The sequence below is a fragment of the Staurois parvus genome, unplaced genomic scaffold (genome assembly GCF_062004578.1).
Source record: "Staurois parvus isolate SC_StPar_1 unplaced genomic scaffold, SC_StPar_1.0 ptg000106l, whole genome shotgun sequence".
Taxonomy (NCBI): Eukaryota; Metazoa; Chordata; class Amphibia; order Anura; family Ranidae; genus Staurois; species Staurois parvus.
In genome coordinates this window covers 3,098,786-3,117,232 of record NW_028317902.1, presented here as the reverse complement: position 1 = coordinate 3,117,232, position 18,447 = coordinate 3,098,786, and the positions used below count along the sequence as shown (strand labels likewise).

General features: G+C 42.6%; 1 protein-coding gene across 3 annotated transcripts in view; it reads left to right on the top strand.

The window, feature by feature from the left end:
- Window positions 1-18,447, top strand: part of CEP350 (centrosomal protein 350) — a 118,238-nt gene that overhangs the window by 77,053 nt on the left and 22,738 nt on the right. For 2 of the 3 annotated variants that reach the window (XM_089671486.1, XM_089671485.1), the window contains exons 27-31: window positions 3,263-3,420; window positions 4,633-4,755; window positions 4,998-5,191; window positions 6,705-6,898; window positions 10,153-10,300. In XM_089671486.1, the coding sequence (XP_089527612.1) occupies window positions 3,263-3,420; window positions 4,633-4,755; window positions 4,998-5,191; window positions 6,705-6,898; window positions 10,153-10,300 (817 nt within the window). The remainder of the gene's footprint in view (window positions 1-3,262; window positions 3,421-4,632; window positions 4,756-4,997; window positions 5,192-6,704; window positions 6,899-10,152; window positions 10,301-18,447) is intronic. The other variant, XM_089671487.1, reaches the window with a different exon arrangement.

The window sequence follows — 18,447 nt, the reverse complement described above, 5'->3', positions numbered from 1 at the left end:
AGATGAGAGCAGGTCCACCCTGAGCACATGTGACAGACGTGAAAGGGTCTGGAGAAACCGTGGAGAACGTTATGCTGCCTGTAACATCGTTCAGCATGACCGTTTTGGTGGTGTGTCAGTGATGGTCTGGGGAGGGCATATTCATGGAGGGCATATTCATGGAGGGACGCACAGACCTCTACAGGCTGACTGCCATTAGGTATTGGGATGAAATCTCTTGGACCCATTGTCAGAGCCTACGCTGGTGCAGTGGGTCCTGGGTTCCTCCTGGTGCATGACTATGCCCAGCCTCATGTGGTGGGAGTACGCAGGCAGTTCCCGGAGGATGAAAGAATTGATACCATTGAATGGCCCTCACGCTCGCCTGACCTAAATCCAATAGAACACCTCTGGAATATCATGTTTCGGTCCATCCAACACTGCCACATTGCACCTCCAGGAGCTCAGTGATGCTCTTGTCCAGATCTGGGAGGAAATACCCCAGCACACCATCCGTCGTCTCATTAGAAACATGCCCTGACGTTGTCAGGCATGCATACAAGCACGTGGGGGCCATACAAACTACTGAGTACCATTTTTTGAGTTGCTGCAATGAAATTTCAGCAAAATGGATTAGCCTGTTACATCATTTTTTCACTTTGATTTTTGGGGTGTCTTTGAATTCAGTCTTCTGTAGGTTGATCATTTCCATCATACAATGGGGCATCCTTTACATTCCTAACACATTACCCAGTCCATATCACTATAGATATCCAGCATGATTTTTGAGGTCAGATGCGTTTTCAAAGTGTTCCTTTCATTGTTTTTAGCAGTGTAGATAGGTAACAATTGAAAGCCAGTTTGTTGGATGAATTATTTGGTCTACTTTGAATTTGCAAAAGAATATGGATAGCATTAAGCTTTAAACTGAAATCCATCTTGCTCCTAGTAGTAACTGGTCCCTGTCTCCCAATATCCCCCAAAAGCAACAAGAAGACCCCCATCATTGTTTTGTTATGACCAACATCAATCTATACAAACTTTAGTGAGTTTCATAAAACAGCAGTGTATCTGTTTTGTATTTGCATAAATGAAAGCAGAAACAGATCGCACCAATAAAACCACTTTAATAAATAAAGGATAAAATTGCACTTACAACGAAGTGACTTGATGATGACATACAGTGCATCCAGAAAGTATTCACAGCGCTTAACTTTTGCCGCATTTTGTTATGTTACAGCTTTATTCTGAAATGGATTAAATTCATTTTTCTCCTCAACATTCTACAAACAATACCCCATAATGGCAATGTGAAAGAGGTTTGTTTTGAAATCTTTGCATTTTATTAAAAATAAAAAAAACACATGTACATAAGTATTCACAGCCTTTGCCATGACACTCAAAATTGTGCTCTGGTTCATCCTGTTCCCACTGATCATCCTTGAGATGTTTCCACGACTTGATTGGATTCCACCTGTGGGAAATTCAGTTGATTGGACATGATTAGGGAAGGCATAAACCTGTCTATATAAGGTCCCACAGTTTACAGTGCATTTCAGAGCACACAACAAGCCATGAAGTCCAAGGAATTGTCCGTAGACCTCCAAGACAGGATTGTATGAAGACACAGATCTGGGGAAGGGTACAGAAAAATTTCTGCAGCATAAAGGTCCCAAAGAACACAGTGGCCTCCCTCATCCATAAATGGAAGAAGTTTGAAACCACCAGTAATCTTCCTAGAGTGGGCCGCCTGGCCAAAACGAGTGATCGAGGGAGAAGAACAACCATCTCTGCAGCACTCCACCAATCAGGCCTGTATGGTAGAGTGGCCAGACAGAAGCCACTCAGTAAAAGGCAAATGGCAACCTGCCTGGAGTTTGCCAAAAGGCACCTGAGAGACTCTGACCATGAGAAAGAAAACTCTCTGGTCTGATGAAACAAAGATTGAACTCTTTGGCCTGAATGCAAAGCGTCATGTCTGGAGGAAACCAGGCACCGCTCACCACCTGGCCAATACCATCCCTATAGTGAAGCATGGTGGTGGCAGCATCATGCTGTGGGGATGTTTTTCAGCGGCAGGAACTGGGAGACTAGTCAGGATCTAAGGAAAGATGAATGCAGCAATGTACAGACATATCCTTGATGAAAACCTGTTCCAGAGTGCTCTAGACCTTAGACTGGGGCGTCTGTTCATCTTTCAACAGGACAAGAACCCTAAGCACACAACTCGCATAACACAGGAGTGGCTACAGGCCAACTCTGTGAATGTCCTGGAGTGACCCAGACTTGAACCCAATTGAACATCTCTGGAGAGATCTGAAAATGGCTGTGCACCAATGCTCCACATCCAACCTGATGGCGCTTGAGAGGTACTGCAAAGAGGAATGGGAGAAAATGCCCAAATATAGGTGTGCCAAGCTTGTAGCATCATACTCAAAACGACTTGAGGCTGTAATTGGTGCTAAAGGTACTTCAACAAAGTATTAAGCAAAGGCTGTGACTATGTATACATGTGCTTTTTTTTTTTTTTTGTAAATTGCAAAGATTTCAAAACGAACTTCTTTCACATTGTCATTATGGGGTATTGTTTGTAGAATGTTGAGGGAAAAAATGAATTTAATCCATTTTGGAATACGGCTGTAACATAACAAAAAGGTGGCAAAAGGTAAGCGCTGTGAATACTTTCTGGATGCACTGTATAACCAAGACAAATCACCAGAGCAGCTCCAGGTCACACCAAGAGATGCTGGAGATGCTCACTTGCTGGCTGTAGGGGAAATAACAAACCAAGATGAGTACTTTAAGGTGAACACTGAGAACCAAAAGGAAGAAAAATACCAAACTGGTATAGAAAGGGGACTAAAACTTTGTCCTTGGGGTAAAGTACCTTCACTGCAAAGACATGCTTCTAGGCCATGTCCCTTCTTCAAGGTGGAACAGAGAGGTACTAGAAGCCTTAAATAGTCAGAGGATGACCATGAAACAGTGCCTAAACTTGCTTCTTTGTAAATGCAATTTTATTCTTTATTTATTAGTGTAGTTTTATCTGCACTGTCCAATGTGCTCTGCTTCTGCTTTTATTTTGTGCTTGTATTTATGGTATTTGTATACACACAGGGCTGTCTTGGTACCAGTGATATATTTGATGATCTGATAGACTGTAATGGCAGCTCTATGTAAACCTTTGGCACTTCAGGAAAGGGATTCAATTTGTTTTAATACATGCGGTGTGTCAAATGGGGTACATCTTTTCAAATTGAATACAAATATTTTCTTTGTGCAGGAACAGCCCAGTGAAGGGGATGCTCGACTCAGTCCATCATCAAGCCGTGTTCCTTCTGATGCAGAGAGCCGGAGCCCCTCTCCTGTGTCAGTCTCTGGTAGCGAAACCAGCAGTATCATGCAGAAGCTCCGCAAAATGCACAGCCACATGGATGCCAAGTAACTATAGCTCTTTGTATTTCCTGATCAGCAGATACGCCATTACTGATCTATTGTTCTTTCTCTACTATTGTCATTGCTTATTAAGAAAGCTTACATCTGAGTGTCCGCCTTGTGTCTCCTGCCACCTTTAGACATTGTATGTTTCTCTTTATTCAGCTTTCTATTCCATTACCTATGAAGGGAACTCCATGTAAAAACAATTTGTCAGCATAAAACACTTAATTTTGAACAAATACGTTACATTAGTCCTCAGACTTGCAAGACCAATGTCTGGGACACAGGCAAACTACCAAATGTGTTTTACTACATGAAAACCATGGAGTTGCCATGTTGTTTTAAACATTTATAGTCAGCATGTGTCTGCCACAATTATCACTTGTTTTATTGTGTCTGATTTGTTGAGTGTTTTGTAGAATATGACTTGCTTGCCATTAAATCTAGAATGTCATTTTATATTCTAGTTAGGGAATTAGGTGTCCTAAGGTGCCTTTACGTATATTTTAGTTTTGTATTATAGTGCCCCTTTATTTCTCAGAATCTGCCAAAACGTAGACCATGCACTCATCATTAAATACCCATCTTCCAAGTGTAATGCCACTCTTTTTCACTTTTATGGAACTATCCCAAGATACCTGTGATAATAGAAAAAGGTCATGTCTATCTGCCTAGTCTTTCTGGTGGGAAGGAAAGCATACTTGTAAAGATGTTCCCTGCTCTGGAATAATTATGCTTTCTCCCAGCGACACTCTTCAGTTGACTTTATTTGATTTTCTGTCCCTCAAGGAAAGTCCCAGAGAGAAGTCAGAACTTTCATGGAACACGTGCTGGGTTTAGAAATTTCCCAGGGTGCCAGGAAACACTACAATACAAAACTAAAAGTATACTGTAGAAAACTTTTGGATGTCTGCTTTTACAAAATAAATTCAAAGTTTAATTTTATTGACTGATATATTATACTGCTGATTTATCATGCCATGTGTTTCATTCTGCACTGTTCCTTTGTTTTCAAACCTTATCCCTGATCTTTTCATGATTCTATTTCTCACCTGAAAAAATTTAGATCTTTGTAACTTCCTTGCCTCTTTCAATTGCACTCTGCTTGGCATCCTCCAGGATCCCCGCTGTGGTCCTGTCCTTGCAGACCTTCGGCTGTTCCACTCTGTTGTTCTGTGTCACTCTCTTGGTAAACTCTTGCTCCTTCTCTTGTAGAGACATCTGCCCTGTTCACTGCTTCTTCTCTGTCTTTACGCCCCAGCACTGGGCCTCTCTCAGTGTGTGCTTTCCCAAACTTCACCCCAAATTCCAGCTCTATATCTGCCGCCAGCTGCTCAGGTAACGGCACCGCTCCCTCTGCTCCCTGCACTGTGTGGGGGGGGATAGGGAGGTGCTATAGTGGTAATGAATCCTGGGGGCATGACAGTGTGCTGTTGGGGGGGCTAGTGAAGGCAGAGCATGCGGATGTTGTGTCTCCTACCTCCTCCTTCCTCTGCTTGCTCTTCCCTCATCCCTCCCTATCCTGGGTGAGTTGTGTCTTCTACTGTGCTCATGGTTCTAACTCCAAAACCTTTCCTCAGATTCTTAACAAAGCGGGAACAGCAGTTGGTGCAGAGGAGGTTACATGCACAGGAGCTTCTGGAGTGGAAAAGAAGGCTGGATGCTGAAGAGCTGGAAATTAGGCGCATTGAGAAGCAGGCACTGGCTGCTTGGGAGAAACCAAGGGTTAAAACCAAAAGCCAGAGCACTGAGGGAGAAGAGACTGTGCATGAAGGTGAGAGAGACATGCATTGATGGATTGTGTTACATTTGATTAGAATTTCTGAATTTCCTGAGGGAGAACTTCATATGTCATGTCATGCTTTTTAAAGCACACCTGTCAGGAAAGGAAAATGGGGGGTTGGCAACCATTGAACTCCAACTGGTGTGGAACTACATGTCCCAAGAGGTGGTTCAAGACAGCTAAAGGCATAGTTCCCAGAGACAGAAGCATGGGGGGTTTTGTAGTTTCACCACAGTTGGAGTGCCTAGGTTGTGAACCCCTGCTGTAGACTTTTTAACAGTGCTAGCAGCCTGGCTGTTATACTGACTTAATTACCTTTCAGAATAGCTCACCTGGAACACCCATGCACATCATAGGAGTGTCAAAAGTCCTTTGCATGCTTGTTCTGTATCAGCAACTCTCAGCATTTAAACAGCTCTGTCTTGTGACAATCATTGGGGCTGTCAGTGCTGAACTCTCCTTTTTTGTGAGTTTTCATTCCCTGGCTGGCTTGCTTGGCTTCACTGCAGACGCTGCATTTATTTACAAGATGAACGTTCCAGGTCTGTGACCCAATACTACTTTCTACTCGATCACAGTAGGTAGCTAGCATTATCAAAGCAGGCCAGACCTCCAGTACTTTTCTCATGACAGAGCCACTTTAGGCAAAGGGTCAGCATGGCAGCTTGGACAGCCAAAATGTTCAGGAGGGGTCCACAGTGCAGTCTTCATGTTGTAGGATGTTTTTTTTTAAAAAAACCTCTTTGAACTGATAATATAACAGCCTTGATGCAGTACTTTTAATCCTTTCAGTGCCAGAGCAGTTTTTGCATTTTTTGCACACATTTGAAAAAATCATTTTAAGACTGAAGCTTAGTTAAAGGATAATCTCATCTTTGGGAGCATGTTACATGTTCCACCCGTTTTTAGGGTGGAACATGTAACATGTTCCCAATCCTGCAGCCGCTGCCCCCCTTTCCCTATGACAGAAGTACGGGGAGAGGTTCCCCATACTAGCTGACAGTTTTCAAAAGCAGCGAGGCGTGTGGGGGCTCCACCCACAAGGCCGTTTCATTCATTCACATTGTTCTGTGAATGAATGGACTACAAGTCCCAACTTCCTTAGCGGCCTTCGGCTTGTAGTCCTCAATGAACTACCACAGTGCTTTGAGCGCTGTGGTAGTTCATTGGTTCTTCCTGTCAGAAATATTGGCTTGCTCGTATGGGATGTACAAGCAAGCATATACATTGACAGTCTGTAAGAGACCTGCATGGCATCGGCGATGCCAAAAATATACCTGCAAAAATATGTGCATTTATTATTTTTTGTGGAAAGGTGAACTTATTCTTTAAAACCCCCAAACATTCTATATTTTCTGAAAATTTACCTTTTTATTATGAGAAATGCTAAATTCATCATCTGACAAAAAGAGGCCTTATAACTTTACCTTTTATAAAGTACATCAATGCTGAGATGAAAGAAAAATTGTTTTATTTTAAGAAGTTTTCTTTCTGTAATATGCAGAAAAGAGGAGCAGTGAGGCCTCCCCAACTCCAGTGAGCCCTGCAATACACACAAGGACCTCTTTAAGTCCTCCACCAGAATATTTATCCTCGGAGAGCATTGAACCATCAACCATTGCTGAACAGATCCATGAGCAGAGTGGGGATCACAGCAGCATCTCTGAAGATCTGGTCTTATCTGCTGTTAGCAAGAAGGTAAATACATACAGCCAAGTATATAAAAAGTTTGTTTTGTTCAGATAAACCTAGACTGAAGTGTTGGTGAAGCCCTGAACACTATTGTAAAGGATAATTTGCAATCCTGTAGTAAGAGCAGCTCTTTGTATACATCGTGAGCCAGCAGAGGTCACTGTAGTAGTCATGCAAAATATTCAAGAAACGAAAACATCCGCTACGTTTAATACAGTCAGCTGATTTTTCCTGTGAAAATCACAGGAGCAGCCAGTGCATTTTTGGGGGCTCACCAGTCCCCCTTCATCAGGGTTTGTAGTAGAAAAACTAAAGATCATGTAGCACACTAAAGACCATGTAGCACATGGAGCTTTTATAAAAACATCCCTTAGTGGTAAAGAATCAGTTTGTGCATGGCTTCATGGGCGAAAAAAAGTTAAAATGAGAAAATAATCCCTATTTCAATACAGACTTTTACTGCAAACATTAGAGGTTTACACATAGTTTTGCGTATCATGAGTAGGTAATGTGTAATGTGGAGTTCACTTATTTAGTTTGCACTTCTTTTAACAAATATGTTAATTTTATTGATACATGTTAAAAAAAAAAAAAAAAATAGAGTGGGGTGACGAGTGTGAGTCAAAGGAGTTTTAAAATGGGAGGCAGCCCATTGCTGCGATGGATTTAAAGTGGTTGTAAACCTCTGAAATGAAACATGAACAATGCATATTTTTCTGTAGTGTCTACTAGCCTCAACCCAAAACACCTAGTGTGATTTCTATCTGTTCAGTTATTCCTCTATGTATATGAGTCTCTTCTGGCAGTCCATGCTGACACTAAGCAAACCTAGGAAACATCCCCGCCCTGTCTCCAACACACAGCAGGTGATAGCCTCAGCTGTACATGTTTCTATATAAGACTGTGTATTATAGGGAGTGTATCCTGTACCTGGACTGGGGTCACTCAGCTCCCTGCTCTATGCTGTGACATCAGATTCCCACCCACTGCCTTCTGTAACTAAGAAATTCTGTCTAAATTTTGTACTTTGACGACTGTAGAGGGGAGATGGCTGCAGATAAACAGGTCCAGCTTCTGTAGGAGGATTTGTTTAATCTCATTGTATCACCTGAGGCTAGTCACTTCAGTTGGTGTATGTAAGGGTTTATGACCACTTTAAGTTCAGGTGTAACCAATTTACATTTTAAAAGACATTAAAAAAAAAGGTCTTAAAGGAGAAGTGTGGGATAGTACAAATAGATAGCATTAACTACCCTTACCACAGAACAGCTTTTCTTTCTTTCCTATGTTACTCCATTTTTGCTGTATCCCCATTCCAAGCCCTGGTTAGGGCTGAGTAACCGTCCTCTTCAGGTTTGAAAGTTTGGAGTGGCTGGTTCCATCTGGAGTGAGCTGCCCTCCTCATCCTGTCCTCCTTCAGCTCTCACCTGTGACTGCGATTTTCTCACAGAGACACAAGCTGCAACGTTTCTGCCTGTCATGTGCCTCTGTTTCCATGACCACTGTCGGCAAGAAACAGAGGCACATAACAGCATGCTGAGGGATTTGCAACTCCAGGAGACTGGACTGTACAAGAAAAGAATGAATAAATGTTCTTCAGCTTCTTCTCTGCTTCACTCTGCGGAGAGAGAACTGATAAAGTTTGGCAGTGAGAGCTCAGCCTGGGTGGGAGGGGAGGAGGGAGAAAGCAGCTGCATGTCTGTAAGTGAAACTGGGACTCAGGCAGCTTCTCTCCACTTCCCATCAAAGTTCTGTGTGTGAAGAAACTCAACAGTCTGGATAGGAGGGGGGAGTATGAGAGGAGCTGAAGCTCTGCTGACGTCTTGGGAGCATGCAGACTGTCAGGAGCCAATGTCAGTCATAGGAGGGGGGTAGATACCGACTTCAATGTCGGGATGACGCTACATGAGAGACCTCAGTCCCTCCCACAGGTATTTTCTTTGATTTCAGAAGAAAGGGTGTACATTTCAGAGGGCAGAAAATCAGTGTTCATAGTAGCAGCTCACCAGGTTTCAGATTATGCAAAAAAAAAAAAAGAAATTAACCCATACTGCTCCTTTAATATGAGCGTTATTACATTGAGCCCTCTGTACACTAGAGAAAAAGCAATAGTGCTGCACGTAGCCACCAATCACTTTCCTGTTGTCCTTGTACAGCCTCCGTTTTACATCAGTGTCTTCACCCCCAATATAGCAGTATGCTCATATAAAAATCCCTGCTTTACGTTACAGTCTGGTGTCTTCAGCCCCCCATATTAGTCTCCTCAGTCCCTCCTTCATATTACATACCTATCCCTCCCCCTTGCGCCCCCCTTTTCAGTCACGGCCTCCTTTCACAGTCCTACCTTTACAGCAGAGCAGAGGGTGGCAGGTCTGGACGGAGGGTGGGAGCTGCCCAACTTTTCAAGTTAAGAAACATGTGTTTGGTTGCTAGGATGTGGAGCAGTCCTAGCAACCAATCACCCGCTTGTTAACGTCAAAAGTTGGTAAGCTCCTGATCTCCATTCAGACCTGCCACGCCTCCCACTATCGGCCTTGCTGTCAGTATGATAACCATGGTGGCAGTGCAGCAGGGTGGAACACCTGAACACCCAGGCTACAAAGTGGCACAGCCATGGTATGGATAGGAATATCATGTGGTCCTGCATTTAGTTATTCTTGCCTTAGGTTTTCTACCCTTTGAGCAGATCTTGTCTAATGTTTGTATTATGCTAAGATAGACAAGACTCTTTGCTGACCACCATTCAGCTCTTGGTATCTGTCACTAGGTAGAATGACATCAGCAACAAATCAGCTGTATACTCAGACCTAAGTGTTCGCTTTGAAGAATAAAGTATGCATTACAGCCTATGTTGAGGTCTGTTGTCTAGAGCAGACTTGGGTAACTTCAGCTGTTGTAGAATTCCTGAATCCAGTATGGCTCACATTTTAGTACATACACATGATACGATAGACAAGATTAGTCAGCCAATAAATGAAAGCATTATATGATATCACCACATTACTAATTAGTAACTACATTTGCCAGGAAACAATAAACTGCAGATTGACTATATGTTTCACATGTGAACATGCTCCTTAAAACAAAAAAGATCTTTTGTAGAACAGTTTATTTGTCATCAGTTTGGACCTTCATCTTCATTTTGACTAAAATGTTTAATTACACTGCTGATTATATGACCCACAACCTCCGTATAACTTTTAAATGTAAACAGAGTATGAACTTGCACACTGAAAATGGCAATGTGTATGGTTTTACAGTCTCCACCTAGGAGCAACAAGTCCCCAACAGAATTTGAATCCAGCAAGGAGAGTACAAAATCTGGGAGACAGAAAGTGCACATAACACTGAGGCCTCAGCAGCTTTCTCACACTTGGTCTGAGGAATCCTTGTCTATGACACATTCAGGTAATATGCTTTTCTGTTGATTTTATTCATTCTCAATTTTGCTAATGGTGCGTGGAGCTGTTATGCCTCACTAATACCTGTGATCAGCCGTTAGTATCAAAATGAACTTACTGGGCAAAGTGCATTTACTGCAAAAAAGTATTATTTAATCGTACAGTAGAGGACTAAGGACTTGTCCATGGACTATGGTTGTGTGCAGACTACTTTAAGGTTATTGGACACAGGCAAAAAACTTGCCAAGGCCACCCTTAGTGTGCATTTATATAATTTGCCCTCTCGATGAAACCCCAGGTTTTTTTCTAGTGTCTTATGTGATGGACCTGTACTCATCTGGAGAAATATGTCTTTTTTTTTTTTTTTTTTGGTTAAGCCATTTAGTCTTTATCTGCTGACACTTCTGTCAAGATCTGACTGCTTATTGCCTTGGGCTATAAGTTTCTGGCTTGATATCCCTCGGTTTTACGTCAGGGACCAGGCAGCCTGTAATGTTTGCTTCAAGCTCTGGAATCCCCTTGAAATGAATTGCAATGTGTGTAGTCATTTGCAGGGTGCTATAGAGGGCCAGGGCCTTGGTCCATCACAATGGAATCCAGTCACTGAAGACCTCTTCTAGGGGATGCCCACCATTATGGGCGAAGTCTGGACTTTATAAACCATTCACCATCATTAACCGGGTCACCCTATATATTTCACAATTACTGTGTAAATTGGGGCTGTGTTTGGAATACATTCATTTTTATGGTGCAAATTTTCCAAACTTGGTGTTAAAATTCATCCATTCTCAGGTGGATGACCAGGTATTACATCACAGCACATGTACATTTTAACCACTTGCCCTCCAAAGGATTTCCCCCCCCTTCCTGACCAGGCCATTTTTTGCAATACATTGCTGCTTTACTTTAACTGACAAACACACGGTCATGCAACGCTGCACCCAAATTAAATGTGTGTCCTTTTTTTGCCACAAATAGAGCTTTCTTTCAGTGGTATTTGATCAACTGCCATTTGACAGGTTTTCTTTTTGTGGAGGGATCTGTGGTCAATAGGACCCCAAATGCCTCCTCTGCCCTTAAAAGTATTCACTCATACCAAGATCGGTGTGATTGAATGCTTTTATTTTTTTAAAATGTAGCCGATTGTTTCCGAGTAAACCAGAAGTGATGTCAGGTCATCGCTTCTGGCTTACTATTTAAAGGAGCCGAACAAAGCCAATCTTGTCTGTCTGGCTCTGTGACCTGCCACCAGCTGGTCGAACAGGACTCATTCTGGTATCATTCTGGTACAACCACTTGAACACCGGTGATGTACCAGGTACGTGACTGGTCGGCAAGTGGTTACATGAACTTCACCCATCTCTTGCTGCTCTTTCAGTATGTCAAACTGCAGCTAACTGGACAAGGACAATTAACAGCAAACACGACCATGTTTTTCAGGATCCTGCAGTTACAGAGCAATGACAAAATCTTTCATCTGCTCCTATATATGTAGCTTTCCTGTAACACGTCATGAGACCAATATCCACAATGTTCATATGCACAGGATTCCTTGACTAAAAGCTATACAACTGAACATGCCTTAAAGTGGTCGTAAAGGCTGAAGTTTTTACCTTTTTAAAAAACCTTCTTTGTGCTAGTTTTCCCATAACCCCCCCCCCCCCACCCCATTACTTACCTGAGCCCGATCGATTTCGATCCAGCACTGTGCAGCATGGAAGCCTTGGCTCTCCTGGGTCTCTCTTATTGGCTGAGACGCAGGAGCCATTTGTTCCCACTGCTGTCAATCACAGGCAGTGAGGAGCGAGCAGGGGGGCGGGACTGATCTGTGCTCTGTGTCTCATAGAGACACAGAGTGGGGCTCGGGAGTAAGCATGAGTGCCCCCAAAGCAAGCTGTTTGCTCTGGAAGCACTTAGAAGGCTGGAGGGGCCAGAAGCATTGGCAGGGTACCTGAGAAGAGGAGGATTGGGGCTGCTGTGTGCAAAATCATTGCACAGAGCAGGTAAGGATGAAGGTTTTTGACCTTTTAATGCACTCTGTGTAAAGGTAGAAAATCCTTCTGTGTGCAGCAGACTCCCTTATACCTACACGAACCCCATCTCAATCCAGCAATGTGCACAAGAGCAGTGGCTGTCTCCTCATTGGCTGAGACACAGCAGCGGGAGACATTAGCTTCCAATGCTGTCAGTTACTGCCAGTAATGAAGCTTTCGACTGCATGGTACTTGCAGCGGCACTCTGAACCTGGGTTTTTCAAACGCTGTTGTTATTGGCCTATTGCCTGTGTCCTGTACTGTATGGTTGACATAAGAATTTTGACTTTCCTGTGAATTCCATATCTTGGAGTACAGTACAGAACACAGGCCATGGACCCTAACTCACCTAGTTACTGCATTACTTGCTACAAAACTGAGGGTTCATAGGGTAGGGTTGGGTTATAGGGAAGATGCCCTAGAGGGGTTGTGTCTTCAAAAACATGCCAATGCCTATTACCTGAAGGTACGAGCCTATAGGCATGATGTATAAATAAGTTCCGTGTGTCCTGTACTGTACTCCAAGATATGAAATTTACAGTTAAGTCAAAATGTTCTCTTTTTCTTCAGGGAGTTGCTCATTTAAATCCCCTATTTTCAACCTACTGTGTCATCTTGGAATTTCAGCCTAGTGCTCTTTGTACTTCAGAGACCCCGCCCATTTGAGGAAGACCTCATATGTAAAGTTGCTTTCCTGGTGGCTATTACTCCAGTTAGGCACATTTCTGAGTTTGCAGCTCTTTCTTGTAAAGTGACTGCTCTTGTTTTGCACAAGGTGGTCTTGAGACCAAAACCTGACGTCAGATCAGTGAAGAAATGTATCTTTCTTCCCTCTGTCCTACCCCAAAACATGCCAAGGAAATTGCCTTATGCTGCTTGGATGTGGTCAGGGCTGTTGGGGTCTACCAAGCAACCATGACCTTTGTTCACAAATTTAAGTTCCTCTTTGTTCTGCCTGTACTCCCTCATAGAGGGCATCCTACTTCCCAATCCACCTTTGCCGATCAGACAACTTATTGCCAGGGCCTACACCCTTATTTAAATGGTTGCTCTCTTCATCAGAGCACTTTCCAACAGGGATGTTTGTGTCTCTTGGTCTTTTCAGCATCTATATCTCAGATTTGCATGGCGCCACCTGTTTCTCTTTTCACGCATTTTCCAAGTTTTACCAGGTGAATGATCAGGCCTCAGCAGAAGATAGCATTTCCTGTAAGGTGCTTGAAAGTATCATCTGATTTTTTTATTTTTTTCAGATTCTTAACCCTTGTTTTGTTTGGGGTTTGATAGGGGCTTTGTCTGCTCCTTGCTGCCTGCTTCTTCTGAGACACAGACACAGGACTTTGGTTCCTATTTCACATCCATTACATGAGTAACCACAGAGGTTCCCCTCACGTAGCAGTGGCAGAGTCAAGGTACAGAAGAGCTAAGAAACAAGGGTCTAATAATATGTGTGCTACAGACGGCACAGAGGAAACCCAGCAGAACATTCAGGACAGTAACTGTTGCCCTATACCTGACCAAGGGCATATTTTGACAGCGCTCCCTTTCTCTAAATCTAGCTTCCTCTAAGGCAGTAGTACTCAACCTTCCTAATGCCGCGACCCTTTAATACAGTTCCTCATGTTGTGGTGACCCCCAGCCATAAAATTAGTTATCCAATAATTATAATTCATGAAGTGTTGTTTTACCTCCAATACTGCTGCTTTTAACAGAGTAGCTGCTTTCAACACAGCAGCTTCTTTCTACACAGTAGCTGCTCTTTACACATCGGAAATATGTGTTTTCCGATGGTCATAGGCGACCCCTGTGAAAGGGTTGTTTGACCCCCAAAGGGGTTGTGACCCACAGGTTGAGAACCACTGCTCTAAGGTGTGCATTAAATAGCCCGTCAGTGACAGATTTCACTGCAGCCATGTCTGATTTATCTGGGAAACGCTTTTGGAGCCTTTGCTCTCCTGCCTCCCCCCCCCCCCCCCCACATGAATCTATTCAGGAGTATCACCTTGATCCTCCTAACCATTTTGAGAAAGGTAATGTGGACACAGAAGAAAGTTCTGCAAAGGAATCTCTGCCTTCTGCACTTGATGAGAGAGAAGCTAAGACTTCATGCCATATGCTTTCTACCATGGGCTCACTTGATGCAATGTGTACTAGCCTTTGTCCAACAGCACCAAAATCTCCTTATACAAAACAAGCTCCTATGGGTACTAAACAGCCTGGTGAATGCTATAAAGACTCTTACCTCTGCACGTGTACAGTAACTGTGTTTTGCATGATGATTGCAAAATCCTGACAAGGTGTTTATTCCTCTAAAACTCTTTGTAGCGTTATATCTTATGTCAAAGGAATATACAGTCAGGTCCATAAATATTGGGACATAGACACAATTCTAAAATTTTTGGCTCTATACACCACCATTATGGATTTGAAATGAAACAAACAAGATGTGCTTTAACTGCAGACTGTCAGCTTTAATTTGAGGGTATTTACATCCAAATCAGGTGGATGGTGTAGGAATTACAACAGTTTGTATATGTGCCTCCCACTTGTTAAGGGACCAAAAGTAATGGGACAGAATAATAATCATAAATCAAACTTTCACTTTTTAATACTTGGTTGCAAATCCTTTGCAGTTAATTACAGCCTGAAGTCTGGAACGCATAGACATCACCAGATGCTGGGTTTCATCCCTGGTGATGCTCTGCCAAGCCTCTACTGCAACTGTCTTCAGTTCCTGCTTGTTCTTGGGCCATTTTCCCTTCAGTTTTGTCTTCAGCAAGTGAAATGCATGCTCAATCGGATTCAGGTCAGGTGATTGACTTGGCCATTGCATAACATTCCACTTCTTTCCCTTAAAAAACTCTTTGGTTGCTTTTGCAGTATGCTTTGGGTCATTGTCCATCTGCACTATGAAGAGGCACCCAATGAGTTCTAAAGCATTTGGCTGAATATGAGCAGATATTACCCGAAACACTTCAGAATTCATCCTGCTGCTTCTGTCAGCAGTCACATCATCAATAAATACAAGAGAACCAGTTCCATTGGCAGCCATACATGCCCACGCCATGACACTACCACCACCATGCTTCACTGATGAGGTGGTATGCTTAGGATCATGAGCAGTTCCTTTCCTTCTGCATACTCTTCTCTTCCCATCACTCTGGTACAAGTTGATCTTGGTCTCATCTGTCCATAGGATGTTGTTCCAGAACTGTGAAGGCTTTTTTAGATGTCGTTTGGCAAACTGTAATCTGGCCTTCCTGTTTTTGAGGCTCACCAATGGTTTACATCTTGTGGTGAACCCTCTGTATTCAGTCTGGTGAAGTCTTCTCTTGATTTGTTGACTTTGACACACATGCACCTACCTCCTGGAGAGTGTTTTTGATCTGGCCAACTGTTGTGAAGGGTGTTTTCTTCACCAGGGAAAGAATTCTTCGGTCATCCACCACAGTTGTTTTCCGTGGTCTTCCAGGTCTTTTGGTGTTGCTGAGCTCACTGGTGCGTTCCTTCTTTTTAAGAATGTTCCAAACAGTTGTTTTGGCCACGCCTAATCTCTCCGATGGGTTTGTTTTGTTTTTTCAGCCTAATGATGGCTTGCTTCACTGATAGTGACAGCTCTTTGGATCTCATCTTGAGAGTTGACAGCAACAGATTCCAAATGCAAATAGCACACTTGAAATGAACTCTGGACCTTTTATCTGCTCATTGTAATTGGGATAATGAGGGGATAACACACACCTGGCCATGGAACAGCTGAGAAGCCAATTGTCCCATTACTTTTGGTCCCTTAACAAGTGGGAGGCACATATGCAAACTGTTGTAATTCCTACACCGTTCACCTGATTTGGATGTAAATACCCTCAAATTAAAGCTGACAGTCTGCAGTTAAAGCACATCTTGTTCATTTCATTTCAAAACCATTGTAGTGGTGTATAGAGCCAAAAATGTTAGAATTGTGTCGATGTCCCAATATTTATGGACCTGACTGTATGTAAAAACAGTCTGTTCTGGAAGTGGATCCTTCCATCCCAGTCATCAAGCATCTAACTGTTCCTGTTGAGGATATTTCCTCCTTTAATGATTCATCTACAGGTGCTTTGAAACCTTATTGAAGGCATCCTTTACTCTCGCTGGTCCTGCCTTACAGGCGGCCATTGAGACCATGTCCATTTTTTAGGTTGTAGCTGGCTGGACAAATTAATAGTTCTCCTATAACAGTTGCAGCTCGTGTGTTTGGCACTGCTAGTTGGTTTTACTGTCCTGAAGAATGTAATTCACCTGGTCTCTTCAATAGCCACAGAAACTTTCGTGAGAAATGAGTTCAGAGTCCTCTGTAATATGTAAATAAAAATTCCTTCACATGTGCTTATGACTGTTTGGTTTTTTTTTCCCGCGATTCTAAGTATGTTTCCCCACCTTTTACGGCTTGTTCACACCATGATGCAGTTTTTCTGCATACGTTCTGCAAGGACACAACGAAATCCATTGTTCTCTATGTGCCCTGTTCACACCACATTAATATCATGTGCTGATTTTTTTCTGTGCAGGAATCTGCAACGGGTTAAAAAAAAACTACTAATTGAAGTGCACATGAAAACTGATGTAAACAAGTGAAATCTGTGCGTCGGTTTCCATCATTTTTTCTGAATGTATAGTGTGAACGAAGCCTAAAGCAGAACTAAACCCATCCATATAACAGTTTCAAAAAACAGTTACATTCCTGTCACATTTGCTTGTGCTCTCAACCAAACTGTCATACCATCAAATGGCTGGTGTCACATGTATATCATCATGGCAGCTGAAGATCAAGCAGAGGCTAAGATGGCAGCTTCCGTGGCTGAAAATCATAGGGGGGTTTAGTTCCACTTTAAGGGGCTTCAAGGACCTCTTTTGGATATCTAGATTTACCACCAGACTACCTTCTCTTTCCAGATCTTATACAGCAGAAGCAATTGTCGAGCTTCTCAACTCAATTGCAGACGACTATGCACATATAATTTATTGATTTTCACGCAGGTTTCTTTGGATTGAATATTATATGTCTATATGAGTACTATTTTTTTTTTGCTGTATGGAGTAGTGGTAATTTTGTTTTTATAGTTCATAAAGTGGATTGTGTGCATATTGTTTTTGACCTGCTTGCGCTGCACTTTTATTGCATATTTAATTCTGTTTGACATGGGAATGTTAGCGGCAACTTGAGGATATACATAGTTTAGGAAAAAGACAAAGTGATTGCGCAGAGAATCATTTAGATATTTCTACTACAATGTCTACTATCTCTGCTTACCAAAATGGGTCCTTGCATTTTTCCAGAGTCAAAGGCAAGTACATCCTTTTGTCACAATCCTTTTACCCCAAAAACACACCAAGCCTACCCAGAAGCCCTCTTCACACCGAAGATGTGCTCTAACGCTCCAAAGTAGGAGGATGTTTTTTGACCTTCATGCCAGCCTGGATTAGATAGAGCCTCTTGGTCCAATCTGTTGTTTCCAGGAGCTACAAAATAAAATTTCTATCCCTGTCCCTTCCTTGATTCCTACCCTCTAATCTGGCAGCTTCACCTCAAAGACAGGGAGACCTGTGTTCTGCCATGGATCAACTTTTCAGGCATAAAGAATGGAAATTCCAGTTTTGAAGAAGAAAAAGTCACAGGGTTTTTCTCAAACGTATTCACGTTCCTAAAACCAAATTACAGCATTTGCCCCATTTTATATGTTAAGTTCACCTTTCATAACATGTTACAGGTCACACCCACATTCAGGGTATAACATTGTAACATGTTATGAATACACTGATCCCGCTCCCCTGCTTTGACAGCTAGCGGGTGATCTTCTCTGCCCCCCTCTAGCTGGCAAATTTTTTAAAAAACGTGGTTGTGTGGGGCTCGGCTTGTCCGGCCGCATCACTGATCGCTGGTGCAATGGTTTCCAGGCGCCTGCAACCAAAAATAATAAATGCCCCCCCCCTTTTTTTTTTTTTTTTTTTTTTTACCTGCAAAAAATGCATTTATTATTTGTAGTAAAAAGGTGAACTTCTCCTTTAAAACCTTTAAAAATATCTGCATGTACCCAATTCTGCATGGAATCTGCAAGATCTGTCATTTCTTCTTGCAGATCAG